Genomic DNA, 14,067 nt, shown 5'->3' on the forward strand with positions numbered 1-14,067 from the left:
TCCAACATATAAATGTCAAAATACAAAAAAAGAGAGGAGAAGCACTGTGACAAAAATGATTAATGTATATAAATATTTTTCAAAGAAATACCTAATATTCAATAAGAAAGGATAACAGGGAGGTATCAGTTACTCATCAATGACAGGCCATTAGACCTCTTACAGCCCCTGCAGTTTTAAATCCCAGCTTTATATCATGTAATCAATCACTTGCCTCCACTGTACATAACCAAACTAACTGTTAAATTATATTCTTAATTTTATACTCATTCTTTAACCCAAACAATAAAATACAAAAAGCGACCGCCTATCTGCTCCTGTAGAGCCAGCCCTGTGACAACCTAAGGCACCTGTTTCCGGGGTAGTCCAAAAGGTCACTAAAAATGTGTCAACTGCCATCACGCCATCTTGCAGGAAATGACCCATGCAACCAATCTCGGGGATAACCAGCAGCTTTTCCCCATGTCTATCTCAATAGCAGACTATGGACCTTTCCTCCCGGAGCATGTCCAAACCTTTTTTTTAAACCCAGGTATGCTAACCGCTGTTACCATATCTTTCGGCAACAAGTTCCAGAGCTTAACTGTTCTTTGAGTGAAAAAATATTTCCTCCTATTTGTTTTGTAAGTATCTCCATGTAACTTTATGGAGTATTCCCTGGTCTTCACAGAGGGTAATTCTATAAAGCAGCACCTGTTTGAAGCCTATTCTATAATGGAAAGTAGGCGCCTGTTTTTCTTTACAGGATATGAGTGCAGGTGGTAGAGAACATGCATTCATCTAGGCACAACCACTTACACCTGCCCTATAGCGGGTGTAACTGCCTGCACCTCATATGCATGAACACACACATAAGAACATAAGAGTAGCCATACTGAGTCAGACTGATGGTCCATCTAGCCCAGTGTCGTACTCCCATCAGTGGCCAATCCAAGACATAAGTATTTGGCAGAACCCCCAATAATAGCACTATTCCATGCTACCAATTCCAGGGTAAGCACTGGCTTCCCCCATGTCCATTTCAGTAACAAACTATGGATCTTTCTTCCTGTTTGTTTTAAAAGTATTTCCATGTAGTTTCGAGTGTCCCCTGGTCTTGCACTTTTTGAATGAGGGAAAAATCAATTCACCTCCACCTGCTCCACACCACTTAGGATTTTTTAGACCTCAGTCATATCGCCCCTCAGTCATCTCTTTTCTGTACACAGTGAATTATAGTACTGGGCAGACTGTGGAGGAGTGGCCTAATGGTTAGGGTGGTGGACTTTGGTCCTGGGGAACTGAGGAACTGAGTTCGATTCCCACTTCAGACACAGGCAGCTCCTTGTGACTCTGGGCAAGTCACTTAATCCTCCATTGCCCCATGTAAGCCGCATTGAGCCTGCCATGAGTGGGAAAGCGCGGGGTACAAATGTAACAAAAACAAAACTTCTACAGTCTGTGCCCTGAGAAAGGCAAGGACAAATCAAACTCAGGTATACATATAAAGTAACACATACCATGTAAAATGAGCAGACTGGATGGACCGTACAGGTCTTTATCTGCCGTCATTTAGTATGTTACTATGTTAGGTGCATAGCAAAGCCCTCTATGTACTTTATTGTACCCAATTGTAATTCACCTTGAACTCAAGTTTGGAATGGCAGGTTTAATCAAATGCAAAATCTGAATCCAGGGTCAGATTTAAGTTTTAGATAACAAGACAAAAATATGTACTAAAATTCAGTAAGTTTCCTAAGAATACTAGAATGTTCTGGAATTTTCTTCTGCTTACCAGATTCTGAGAGTCTAGTGATAAAAGCATGGCACCTTCCTGAGACTTCTGTGTTCTGATCATTGCTGTGGCTGGTTGGATCTGGATAGACTATCCTAACATTTTATTTTTTTTTCTCCTTTAGAAATGGTTATATAGACTGCGCTTGATCCTTTTAGGCCAGATGTTCCTCCTCTGCTCCTGTTGCATGCATGCCATGGAACTACCATGTTTGCAGAAGTGTGCTGGGATTTTTTTGGATGAATGTGCTGTATATGGAGGGAGAGGTGGGATGAATTAGGGACTGAATTTTGAGAGATCGTAAATATTTTAAGCCGAGTAGCAAATTTTTATGCAGGTGACTCCTTGAATGTGGTGGAAGTCTTCGACCCTATCGCAAATCACTGGGAGAAGTGCCAGCCAATGACAACAGCTCGCAGTCGAGTGGGCGTTGCTGTGATGAATGGATTTTTATATGCTATTGGTGGATATGATGGCCAGTCAAGACTGAGCACAGTGGAAGTTTACAACCCAGAGACAGATTCTTGGATGAAAGTGGGGAGTATGAACAGCAAACGAAGGTATGTTAGAATGATGACTCTACATTTGACCCTCTGTTCATCCATGCTTGCTTTCTCTCCTTGCTTTGCTTTTCCACTGGAGATGTTTTTAAACTTTGGAAGAGGTAATATGCTTATTTAGTTTCTAGGTTCTGCTAAATGCTTGTCAGAGGAGAGATACACAAACTTTTATTTACCATAGTCCAGGTTTCAGACCAGAGTAATGTCCTGTTGTGACCTGTTCATAAACAGTGAGTTAAAATCTGGCTCTCACAATAGGATTTCATTCAAGGACAAGGGCAGGGTATTTATTTATATATTTGTTACATTTGTGTCCCGCATTTTCCCACCAATTTGCAGGCTCAATGTGGCTTACACAGTGCCGTAATGGCGATCGCCATTTCCGGAATGAGAAATACAGAGTGATATTGTGTTAAAGTTCATAAGTGACAGAATAAATTAAGCAGTCAAGTATAAAGAGTTCAGTTTTGACCAGTTCTGGTATAAGTTTCATTGTCTGGTGTTTAGGATGGATCTTTGTGGTATGCCTTTTTGAACAGATTGGTTTTAGTGATTTCCAGAAGTTTGCTAGTTCGTGCGTTGTTTTCATGACGTTTGGTAGTGCATTCCATAGTTGCATGCTTATGTAGGAGAAGCTGGATGCACATGTTGATTTATATTTTAGGCCTTTGCAGCTAGAGTAGTGGAGATTCAGGTATGTGCGTGCTGACCTTTTTGTTTTCCTGGTTGGTAAGTCTATAAGGTCTGTCATGTAGACTGGGGCCTCGCCATGAATGATTTTGTGAACCAGGGTGCAGATTTTGAATGCAATACGTTGTTTAAGTGGGAGCCAATGTAGTTTTTCTCTTAGGGATCTGGCGCTTTCGTATTTCGTTTTTCCAAATACGAGTCTGGCTGCGGTGTTTTGGGCAGTTTGGAGTTTCTTAATGATTTCTTCTTTGCATCCGGCATAAATTGCATTGCAGTAATCTAGGTGGCTTAGCACCATTGACTGTACCAGGCTGCGGAATATTTCCCTTGGGAAGGAAGGTTTTACTCTTTTGAGTTTCCACATTGAGTGGAACATTTTCTTTGTTGGTTTTCTAGTGTGAGATTTCAGTCGATTGTAACTCTGAGAATTTTCAGGCTATCAGAAATAGGAAGGGTGTAGTCTGGGGTGTTTATAGTGGTGGGTTTATTCGTGTTGTATTGTGACGAGAGGATGAGACTGAGTTTTTTCTGCATTGAGTTTTAATTGAAATGCATCCGCCCATGAATTCATGATTTGGAGGCTGTGTTTGATTTCGTTTGTGATTTCTGTTAGATCATGTTTGAACGGGATGTAGATCGTGACATAGTCTGCGTAGATGTAAGGGTTAAGGCCTTGGTTGTATATGGATTTGGCTAGTTGGGTAGGTAAAATGAGGCTTTTTTAACCTAAGGCTTTGTTCTGAAGTGAGATTTGAATTCAAATTCTCTAAGTTTTAGACATGTGCAATTTGAACTTGCATTTCTATATGCTACAATGTGTCCATTATGTGCTGTATACTCTTTTGTTCTTCCTTAGAATTTGGTAGCTTTCTGAACTTCCTCAGGCATTATTGTGAATATTAACATTCTCCAAGGACAAGCAGGCTGCCTGTTCTCACTGATGGGTGACGTCCACGGCAGTTCCCAGGAACCGAAATCTTCCTAACAACAAAAAGTTTGCTAGAGCCTTCGAGCACTCAGGTGCGCACACCGCGCATGCGTAGCGATCTTCCCGCCTGTTGCGTGAGAGTCCCGCTTTAGTTCTTTTTTTCTCCGCGGTTAGAGAGTGACTACTTGCGGTCTCTCTCCGTTCGCCCTGAAAGAGCCTTCGCTGATTTTTGACTTTTTTGTCTCCTTTTCCCTTGTTTTTTTTTTCTTTACGTTGTTTTCCTTAAAACTAAAAAAAAAACCCTTTATTTCTTAGTTTTGGTCCTTTTAAGTTTTCTTTCGCTTCCGTCGCGGTCCTCTTAGGCCGCGCGTACACATTTCTCTCATTTATGTGCCTTTATTTTTGGCACAATCGAGAATTTTGATTTCACGTCCGCTATTTTTCCGTCCAAGTCATCAAAGACGCCCAGCGGCTTCAAGAAGTGTACTCGGTGCAACTGGGCGTTCTTGGGTACTGACCCTCACGCGTGGTGTCTTCAGTGCCTTGGGCCCGATCATCGCCCAGACGCATGTAAGTTGTGTCTTAGCTTGAAAAAGCGGACACAGGCATCGAGACAAGCTCTTCAGGATCGTCTTTTCAGAGCTTCGCCCGGTTCTTCGACGTCTACATCGGTACTGCGGTCGGCGGCGTCAATATCAGCACCGGAGATGACATCGACCTCAGGAGCGCAGGTAATGGCTGTCTGGAGACCACACGCTGGGAGCAGGGAGCTATCAAGTGGGTCTCCACCTGCCTCGAAGACTCCTGCTACGCAGGCCCCACGGGACCGACCACTCTTGGACCCGTCCCCGAGGAGACGTGTGAATTCCACATCCTCCTCATCAGTACCGAGGAGTATTGATGACGTGCATCGAGCAAAGGCGAAGAAGCATCGTCATCGGTCTTCTAAGCACGGTACCGGGAGCTCCGGGCATCGAAGGATTCAGCACCCGTGAAGCGCCGACGCCGGGAGGAGCGCTCACCCTCCATTCAGGAGGTGTCGGTGTGTCAGTCTTCGGACAGCCTGGTACCGCCTCCTCAACCTCAGCAGATTCTGGACCCGATTCCTGCACCGACCCCGGAGCCTTGCTCGACAGCGACTCTGGACGAGCGCATCCGAGCCCTTCTTCCCAGTTTGCTGGAAGGGTTGCTGCGTCAGCCTGTTCCGGTGCCGGGGGTGCTTGCGCCTTCGGCACAGTTGATGGAAGCAGCAGCTGACTCTAGCCCTGTGGTGAGGTCCCTGACATCGGTGCCGCCTGCGGTATCGGCATTGGCTGCCACCCAGGTCGACTCCCCGTCGACATCGATGGAGGGAGCTTCATCGCTGCCGGCACGGGAGTCGACTTCTCAGCACCGCCATCGGGGACATGGTTCCTCGGCGTCGAGACGGGCCCGGTTTCGGACTGCAGTTCAGGAACTCTTGTCCGATACCTAGGAGGATGCCTCGAGGGATGAGGGAGAAGATCCCAGATATTTCTCTTCTGAGGAGTCTTGTGGTCTTCCCTCTGATCCTACTCCTTCATCAGAAAGGAAGCTTTCTCCCCATGATTCAGCAAAACGATTGGCTATGCTCTCTGGACTTAAAGGATGCTTATACACACATCCCGATACTTCCAGCTCACAGGAGGTATCTTTGATTCCGTCTGGGAGCGCAGCACTTACAGTCTTGTGTGCTGCCCTTTGGTCTCGCGTCTGTACCCCGGGTGTTTACAAAATGCCTGGCAGTTGTTGCAGCGTCGCTACGCAGACTGGGAGTACATGTGTTCCCTTATCTCAACGATTGACTGGTGAAGAACACCTCGGAGGCAGGAGCTCTACAGTCCATGCAGATGACTCTTCAACTGCTGGAGCTACTCGGGTTTGTCATAAATTACCCCAAGTCCCATCTTCTCCCTGTTCAAAGACTGGAATTTATTGGAGCTCTGCTGGATTCACAGATGGCTCGCGCCTATCTCCCCGAGACGAGAGCAGACAATCTTCTGTCTCTAGTTTCCATGGCCAGAGCGTCTCAGCTCGGCAGATGTTGAGACTTCTAGGCCATATGGCCTCCACAGTTCATGTGACGCCCATGGCCCGTCTTCATATGAGATCTGCTCAATGGACCCTAGCTTTCCAGTGGTATCAGGCTGCCGAGAATCTAGACGATGTAATCCAACTGTCCACCGAATTCCGCAATTCCCTTTAGTGGTGGACAATTCAATCCAATTTGACCTTGGGATGCCCTTTTCAAATTCCTCAGCCTCACAAAGTGCTGACAACGGATGCATCCCTCCTGGGGTGGGGAGCTCATGTAGATGGGCTTCACACTCAAGGAGTTTGGTCCTTCCAGGAAAAAGGTCTTCAGATCAATCTCCTGGAGTTACGAGCGGTCTGGAATGCTCTAAAGCTTTCAGAGACCTGCTGTCCTATCAAATTATCCAAATTCAGACATATAGTAACATAGTAACATAGTAGATGACGGCAGAAAAAGACCTGCACGGTCCATCCAGTCTGCCCAACAAGATAACTCATATTTGCTGCTTTTTGTGTAAACCCTACTTTGATTTGTACCTATGCTCTTCAGGGCACAGACCGTATAAGTCTGCCCCGCACTATCCCCGCCTCCAAACCACCAGCCCCACCTCCCAACCACCGGCTCTGGCACAGGCACAGACCGTATACGTCTGCCCAGCACTATCCTCACCTCCCCAGCCCTGCCTCCCAACCCCGGCTCTGGCACAGACTGTACAAGTCTGTCCAGCACTATCCCCGCCTCCCAACCACCAGTCCCGCTTCCCACCACCGGCTCTGGCACAGACCGTATAAGTCTGCCCAGCCCTATCCCCGCCTCCCAACCTCCAGCCCCGCCTCCCGATCTTGACTAAGCTCCTGAGGATCCATTCCTTCGGCACAGGATTCCTTTATGCTTATCCCACGCATTTTTGAATTCCGTTACCGTTTTCATTTCCACCACCTCCCGTGGGAGGGCATTCCAAGCATCCACTACTCTCTCCGTGAAAAAATACTTCCTGACATTTTTCTTGAGTCTGCCCCCCTTCAATCTCATTTCATGTCCTCTCGTTCTACCACCTTCCCATCTCCGGAAAAGATTCGTTTGCGGATTAATACCTTTCAAATATTTGAACGTCTGTATCATATCACCCCTGTTTCTCCTTTCCTCCAGAGTATACATGTTTAGTTCAGCAAGTCTCTCCTCATACGTCTTGTATCGCAAATCCCATACCATTCTCGTAGCTTTTCTTTGCACCGCTTCAATTCTTTTGACATCCTTAACAAGATACGGCCTCCAAAACTGAACACAATACTCCAGGTGGGGTCTCACCAACGACTTATACAGGGGTATCAACACCCCCTTTCTTCTGCTGGTCACACCTCTCTTTATACAGCCTAACAACCTTCTAGCTACTGCCACCGCCTTGTCACACTGTTTCGTCGCCTTCAAATCCTCAGATACTATCACCCCAAGATCCCTCTCTCCGCCTAACACATACGTCTCCTGTGGGTTTCTACTTCCTAAGTGCATCACTTTGCATTTCTTCGCATTGAATTTTAATTGCCAAACCTTAGACCATTCTTCTAGCTTCCTTATGTCCTTTTTCATGTTTTCCACTCCCTCCGGGGTGTCCACTCTGTTACAGATCTTAGTATCATCCGCAAATAGGCAAACTTTACCTTCTAACCCTTCGGCAATGTCACTCACAAATATATTGAACAGAATCGGCCCCAGCACCGATCCTTGAGGCACTCCACTACTTACCTTTCGCTCCTCCGAGCGAATTCCATTCACCACCACCCTCTGGCGTCTGTCCGTCAACCAGTTCCTAATCCAGTTCACCACTTCGGGTCCTATCTTCAGCCCCTCCAGTTTATTTAAGAGCCTCCTGTGGGGAACCGTGTCAAAAGCTTTGCTGAAATCTAAGTAGATTACGTCCATAGCTCGTCCCTGATTCAGTTCTCCTGTCACCCAATCAAAGAACTCAATGAGGTTCGTTTGGCACGATTTCCCTTTGGTAAATCCATGCTGTCTTGGATCTTGCAACTTATTGGCTTCCAGGAAATTCACTATCCTTTCCTTCAGCATCGCTTCCATTACTTTTCCAATAACTGAAGTGAGGCTTACCGGCCTGTAGTTTGCAGCTTCTTCCCTATCACCACTTTTGTGAAGTGGGACCACATCCGCCGATCTCCAATCCCTCGGAACCTCTCCCGTCTCCAAGGATTTATTAAACAAATCTTTAAGAGGACCCGCCAGAATCTCTCTGAGCACCCTCAATATCCTAGGGTGGATCCCATCCGGCCCCATGGCTTTGTCCACCTTTAGCTTTTCAAGTTGTTCATATACACTCTCTTCCGTGAACGGTGCTCTATCCACTTCAATTTCATTTGTCAATCAGGTTGCAATGTACTACATCAACAAGCAGGGGGGCACCGGATCTCGCCCCCGAGTGATTCCCCTCTCTCTACCCACCTTTTTTTGGTACTGTCTATCTACTTAAAAGAGCTTTTGCAGCAGCTCCTAGGTTTGCTTGCTCATACGTCGATTTGGTTTCTGGGATCAAATTACCTGCTTTTCAAATGTAAGTTTTCTGATCTACCCCGATAAACCACAGTTTTAATCCTTTGATCAAAGTAATTAGCCAATTCTGTATGAAATGTCATCACACATACATTCGATCTCTGGATGACGGCAGAACAAACAGAGAGGTCTCGCTATTTAAGGTCGTGTGGTTTGGATCCTCGGGGTCCGAGTTTTATCTGAAACCCAACCCCACACCCTTTGGAATCCAAGTTTTCGTCTTAATTAGCAGCGGGATATTGTTGCTTCCAGGCGGTTTCAGTTCCACCAATCGAGAGGCCGACTCCAAGCATCACCACGTCCTTAAGGTTGCCTTAAAGGTAAGGTAAGCGTAATCGCGAGAGACGTGAGCGCTTTCTTCCGTAGAAGTGCTGTGGATTTGCAGTTGGCTCCTTTAATGCGTTCAGTAATTCATGCAGAAGTTGAATTGTGGGTAACACACACAGACCAATTGGGAAGCTAGAGGTTGTAAGGAAGGAGATCAGATTAATGAATTTGAGCACGTAGAGCGATCTTTAAAAAGAAAGTAGTAAAAAAAAGGCCCGTTTGTGGCACAAATGAAACGGGCGCTAGCGAGGTTTTCTGGAGGTGAGAATGTGCTCCGCCCTCAACGTCATAACGTTTGACGCGAGGGCGGAGCCCAGAGACTGTGATTTTCTGTGGCTTCAGAGCTTCGAACTTACGAACCTGGCTTCAGTGACGTCAGTGAAAATAGAACGTTGAGGGTGAGTTTTATATATATAGATATTACAGCGTAACCTGGATTGAAATGGTATAGGAAGGAAATAAAATAATTGAGGAGCAATATAACAATCAAACTTGATTTGACTGTTTTTCAGTGCAATGGGAACCGTGGTGCTGGATGGACAGATCTACGTATGTGGTGGTTATGATGGAAACTCCTCCCTTAATTCTGTGGAATCATACTCGCCAGAAACAGACAAGTAAGGACTTTGGAATGTTAGTGGACCACCATATGGTTTGTGCTGACCGTGCAAGACCCTGTTAAAGTAAAGGGATGTCTTTTATGTTCAGCATGAAAAAGGTTACTATAAACTGACGCTGTCATTGTCATTAGGTCCAGGTGTTCTAAGATTATAGATAGTACAAAATCTCGACTGCTTGAAATACAGTTATTGACTGCAAAAAGACAAGTAACCCTAGAGCAGTCAGATTCCACTATCTGGATTAGAACATACTATCTGTTAAATTTTGCAATGATTGTGACCTGTATTGTTGGAAATGAATAGTGCAGGTGTCGTCATTGATGTAACGGGATCCTCCTCCAAGGGGAACTGGCCCAGTGACTCAGATAAGTTCTGGGGTGGAGGAGTAGCCTTGTGGGTAGTGCAGTGGACTTTGATCCTGGGGAACTGGGTTCGATTCCCACTGCAGCTCCTTGTGACGCTGGGCAAGTCGCTTATTTGTTCCTGGGGCAATGAAGGGTTAAGTACCTGTGTATACTCTTTAAACCGCTTTGAAGGTAGTTGCACCAGACTCTTCCTGTCTCTCACCTGTCCACCCCCATCCTGTTAGACTGTCACTGAAATGCTTTGATGTTTCACTTATATATACTGGCTCGCCGAAGTTAAGGTTTCTTAGAATCGACGCAGACCACGTGACCCTGAGGCAGATGACGAGGCGCTGGCCACCGTTGGTCGTGGTCAAATCCAGTGTCTTGATTTGAGCTAAGTGCTTTGTAGAGTGATAATTTATAAGCAAAGGACAAGTAAAAGAAAAGAAAATTATTAAAGAATAATCTGTATAGGTGACTGCCTATGATGAAGCAGCCCAGCCCCTGTGAGCTTTCAAATTGTGTAGCCGGGGGCTTCGTGAGGCGTCACCTGTATTATCTATAAATTTAAAATTTAAAATAAGGTCAGCTGAATCACCAGTAGATGTTTTGACTGTTCCTTTCCATCAATTCATATTGTTGTTCAAACAGAAAAGTTGGAGGGATTTACCTTCATTCTATGTATCACTTATATATACTGTCATCTACCAACATTTGCTTATTTCTGATCTGACGAAGAAGGGCAACCTTCAAAAGCTAATCAAGAAATGTATTAAGTTATATCCAATAAAAAAAGGTATCATCTTATTTTCTTTTCCATGTTTTATTTTGTTTTATTTCTATTGATTACCTTGAAAAGTGGACTAACGCGGCTACCACACCTCTCTACTCAAGGTAGTTTCAAAAACCACAGAAAGGCGGTATATTAAATTCCATTTCCCTTTCCCTCTTTCCCTGTGTACCACTACGTGGAAAGTCCCCAGTTCAGCTTCAGGATTGGGATTTCTCATCCCAGGTTAGCTGAGGATGCTGCAAAGGCAGTGTTCAAAGGCTCACAGTGGTTGTGGTTGTTAAGTGGGAATGGTTTCTAGATGGTCAAGAGCCAGGACCCAAGGCTGTAGGGTTCCAAAGGGAGCTAGGCTACATGGACTGTGTCGAATAAGTTGTTTAGAGTTGTAACTCTTACCCCCCTCCCCCCCCCCCCCCCCGCCATGCCCTCATTTAAAGTCGTAACTGCAGCCCTGTAGTTATTACCTACAAGTCTTCACTTAGGATTGTAACTGCTAGTTTGTGTTTTTGAATCAGGTGGACAGTGGTGACCCCAATGAGTTCCAATCGCAGTGCATCTGGCGTCACCGTGTTTGAGGGCAGGATCTATGTGTCTGGAGGGCACGATGGGCTTCAGATATTTAACACTGTAAGCATTCTGGTCTCATACTCTTATTTTGCAGTAGAGGGCTTTTATCCAACACTGTTCTATTCTGCTCCTAGGCTTATAGATGTTAACAGACTTTCTGTTATATTCAAACCTTTTTTTATGGGACTTCTATATATTTCTCTCTGTTAGAAAGGGGCTCAAAATCAACCTCTTTATGACTCATTTTCATATATAACTTGTGAATAATGAGGTATTTTTCATCACTGCTCATGTTTAATATATATTTTTTTATATTTCCACCTAAATTCTTCCACCAAAAATTGTGCTTTATTTATCCTACCTTAATGTGCTCCTTTCATGTTGCATATAGTCCACGGAGATCAGGCGTCTATAGTGATATCTAACACGAAAGGAGCACCTGACTGTTGAAAAGTGCATCAGTGCCTTCACCTCAAATTAGTGGCACTATCATAAGACTCAGAAAACACTTAATTTCTATCAAAATCATCCCTCAGGGTGAAGAAATTTGGTGAGCTTCCTGTGATTATTTTTTTGGCTGTTTGAATGAGACTTGAAATTTCATGCCCTGATGTCACACTCTTGTGCTTGGGAAGCTGCTCTGGTATCTTAAGGTTTCAGCCTGTAACTTGTATGTCACAATTTAGATTTCCTAGTTTCCAGTTCTAATACCTGCTACTCATTCTGTCACTCTTCTGAGACATATGGGGGGCAATAACAGTGGCTTAATATGTCTTACAGTGCTGCACAAGAACATACTGAATGGTTGATATGTGTTGTCTATATCAGTGGTGTAGCCATGGGTGGACACAGACGACCTAGGAGTGGCACATGTCTTACATGGTTGGCGGGGCTTCAGCATCTCTTCCTTCCCCCACAGACGTTTCTAGCATCTCAACTTCAACCACCACCCCCCCCCCCCCCCCCCCCGTATCTTTTAAAGCCTTCATTTCTTTGCCATCAACGAGCAGCGACTTGAACCTGTTGCTTGCACCGGCTCTGAGCCTTCCCTCTTATGCACCTTCCTGTTTCTGCATAGGCGGGACCAGGTCAGAGGAAAGGCTCAGGGCAAGCATGTGCAGTGGGTATGAGTTGCTGCTCGCTGCAAGTAAAGAAATGAAGGCTTTACAAAGTATGGAGAGGCAGGGGTTTGGGAGAGTTCAGACACACCCTGCCGCCTGGGGAGGAGGTCAGGAAGAAATGCTAGGTTGCCAACCCATTATGGGCTTTGTCCCACCCAAAATTGGGTGATTGGCTATGCCCTTGGTCTGCATGGTATTGAAATGTACTTATAAGCTGCCAGCATGCTATTATCACTGCCTCTTTTTGCTGCAGGTGGAGTACTATAACCATCACACAGCCACATGGCATCCTGTCACCAGCATGCTGAACAAACGCTGCAGACATGGCGCTGCCACCCTGGGCAGCAAGATGTTCATCTGCGGGGGATATGACGGCTCTGCTTTCCTCAGCATTGCTGAGGTCTACAACTCCATGGCTGACCAGTGGTACTTGATTGTTCCCATGAACACCCGTCGAAGTCGTGTCTCCTTGGTGGCGAATTGCGGCCGCCTGTATGCCGTGGGGGGCTATGACGGACAATCCAACTTGAATTCAGTAGAAATGTATGATGCCGAAACGAACCGTTGGACATTCATGGCACCCATGGTGTGCCATGAGGGAGGTGTTGGGGTGGGATGCATCCCACTCCTCCCCATTTAAGCACAGTGACGACAGTGATAAAGTTAGCAGCAAGGGCTCTGCGACAGTGGGAAGAAAGGAATAACGGATGGTTTAATGTGAAATTGCAATCTGTGGTACATCTCCAGGTGCTCGTAGTTCTAGCCAGAGGCAACCGCGCAAAAATATTGTTCTCCTGTATATGTTAAAGGTGTTCCACACTCTTCTTTTCTCACATTGAGAGTTTACTATGGCAGTATTGTTGTAGCTGCACAACCCCCGTTAACAATCAGAAGAAAAGCACCAGTAAATCTGAGAATTCACAAAGTTAGTCTAGTATATGGGATTGTCGAACAATTCCAGTGGAAAGCTATGGAAGAATTATATTTTTAATCTGCTCACTCTGACTATAACACCAAGCCTTACAGAAGGGGATTGTAGCTTATTTAAAATGTGGGTGTGTTTAAATACTGGTATTTTAGCAACCAGCAGCTTTGATTGGGTATTTTTGAATCATCATTTGGCAATATTGTCATGAGTCGAATACTGGGGCTAAACACGTTGGTTCTTGGTTGATGTTTGCTATTTTTTACAGAACAAAAGATGACAAAGTTGCAAAATGGGTAGCACATATGGAAATATTTTTACCACCTAGGGATAACCAGAATATTGATCTGTTGTAGATGGAAGCATTAGATCATTTTCAGAAGGGGGGGGGGGGAAGGTATGATTGATGCACCTCTCCTTCCACCTGTGCTTCAGGGCTATAACACATGTTGCTGGAGCAGTGGTTCTCATCCCAGTCCTCGAGACACTCCCAGCCAGTCAGATTTTCAGGATATTCAAGTTGAATATGCGTGGGATAAATTTGCATGTGCTACCTCCATTGGATGTAGATCTGTCTCACAAATATTCATTGTGGATATCCTGAAAACCTGTCTGGTTAGATCTTGAGGATTGGGTTGACAACCACTGTGCTAGAAAAATTTGGCTGTGCCAGCAAGCACAGGATGAAGTGTTTGTGCAGTCAATCAACTTCAACCCTTGGACAGTAAAATCTCATTATAGCATCATGTCTTAAGGCAGTATGAGCATAACGTCTGGTTTGGGGATTTGGGGTTTTTTTTTTA

General features: G+C 45.2%; 1 protein-coding gene across 2 annotated transcripts in view; it reads left to right on the top strand.

Moving 5' to 3' along the window:
- The window catches only part of KLHL18 (kelch like family member 18), a 145,450-nt gene extending 131,969 nt beyond the window's left edge, over nt 1-13,481 (top strand). The window contains exons 7-10 of one of the 2 annotated variants that reach the window (XM_030196988.1): nt 2,097-2,334; nt 9,407-9,511; nt 11,167-11,278; nt 12,593-13,481. In XM_030196988.1, coding sequence (XP_030052848.1) covers nt 2,097-2,334; nt 9,407-9,511; nt 11,167-11,278; nt 12,593-12,979 — 842 coding nt within the window. In that variant the 3' untranslated portion in view covers nt 12,980-13,481. The remainder of the gene's footprint in view (nt 1-2,096; nt 2,335-9,406; nt 9,512-11,166; nt 11,279-12,592) is intronic. The other variant, XM_030196996.1, reaches the window with a different exon arrangement.
- Nucleotides 13,482-14,067: the final 586 nt, after the last annotated feature.

The sequence above is a fragment of the Microcaecilia unicolor genome, chromosome 1 (genome assembly GCF_901765095.1).
Source record: "Microcaecilia unicolor chromosome 1, aMicUni1.1, whole genome shotgun sequence".
Classification (NCBI taxonomy): domain Eukaryota; kingdom Metazoa; phylum Chordata; class Amphibia; order Gymnophiona; family Siphonopidae; genus Microcaecilia; species Microcaecilia unicolor.